Raw genomic sequence first — 1,351 nt, 5'->3', positions numbered from 1 at the left:
AGAGAGTAGTTGAAAATAGTTTTATCAACACTTCTATTAGGCCATAAATAGAATGATTTTTCAGCACATTTAGGAACATTTACCAAACAAAAACTGTGCAACAGCTCCCACACTTGTAGGGGTTGTCATTAAGGAAAAATCATTGAAAATAATATCTTTATATAAAATAATATGATTTTGAAAACATTCCAGTCGGTCCATGATGGCTTCAGTAGGGTAGTCACCTTCTGCAAAACGAAAAGCAGCAGCAGAGGATTGTCATGAGAGGGTGTTTTCTTCTGTATTCCAATGCTTTCTTTATTTGCTCTTTGGATTCTCCTACATAGTCCTCGACATTTTGCACATTTATCTCAATGACGTCAAAGGTGTCTGCCTGTTCTTCCACTAGCAGGGCTACCTGCAGAAAGAGCTCATGAACCTCCTTAATACGACCTTCTAATTTCACCAGCTCCTTATGACGTGTCTCTAACTCATTCAGGGCTGAGCGAGCTCCCTTCACATCCGACAAGAGATTCTCAGAGAAGACATCCCACCTGCCTTGCTCAATCATCTCCTCAATCTGGTTGCTAGAAACATCTTTGCCCATGATTTCTAGCTGACGCTGAATTCGGATCTTGCAGTTCTCCCGTTGGTTCATCTCTGTTGCATTGTATTCAAACATAGCTTCCTGAAAGGCATGCATGAGGTCAACATAATGGTTCTTTGCTACCCTGGCAATCACAGACATAACTCCATATTTTGTTATTGCATCTTCGCAGAAATCTCTCATTATTTGGAGTTTCCTGTGGATGCTTTCTCCACGGGCCTTGATGTCTCTGGCAATACCGTTAGTATCTCGTTTAATGCTACTAAGACGGCGCATGGAAGTAAGGAAGCGGTTGTTTTGCTTTTTTAGTCGCTTGACATCCTCTTTTAGGAGGTTATTTTCAGTCCGGATGTTCTCTATGTCCTTATGAAGAGTTTCCAAGGCATAATCAGTCTCATAAAGGAGAATGTCACGGGGTGAATTTTCATCATCCTCACTATAAGAAAACTCTTGGTTGTGCAACCTGGCAAGTTCACGCATCTCATTTAGTCGGTCTTTCATCCTGCCTGTAAAACAGAGGAAAAGTAGGAAAAAAAAATTTACAGTAAGTGAAGTATTGCTTTACAAGTTCATAACTAATGATACATTAAAGATAAACCAACATACTGCAGATCCTCTATTGTTCTAAACTTGCTTTTCCTGGAAGGAGAGCAGAAGAGTATACAGCTTTAAGCAATATTGTTGGGAAAGAAAAGCTTTGAGGAGCAATGTGAAAAGAAGCAAGAATACACACGTATATACACACATACATTCTTTTTTAAATTA

General features: G+C 39.5%; 1 protein-coding gene across 1 annotated transcript; it reads right to left on the bottom strand.

Moving 5' to 3' along the window:
• Nucleotides 1-220: 220 nt before the first annotated feature.
• STX11 (syntaxin 11) lies at nt 221-1,087 on the bottom strand (the record flags this gene model as incomplete). The annotated part of the gene is made up of 1 exon (XM_079550761.1): nt 221-1,087. The coding sequence occupies one exon, from the start codon at nt 1,085-1,087 to the stop codon at nt 221-223; it is 867 nt and encodes a 288-aa protein (XP_079406887.1).
• Between the last annotated feature and the right edge of the window lie 264 nt (nt 1,088-1,351).

Source organism: Tetrao urogallus, assembly GCF_951394365.1.
Source record: "Tetrao urogallus genome assembly, chromosome: 2".
Taxonomy (NCBI): Eukaryota; Metazoa; Chordata; class Aves; order Galliformes; family Phasianidae; genus Tetrao; species Tetrao urogallus.
The sequence above is the reverse complement of the archived record's forward strand: the minus strand, read 5'-3'. Positions and strand labels throughout refer to the sequence as shown.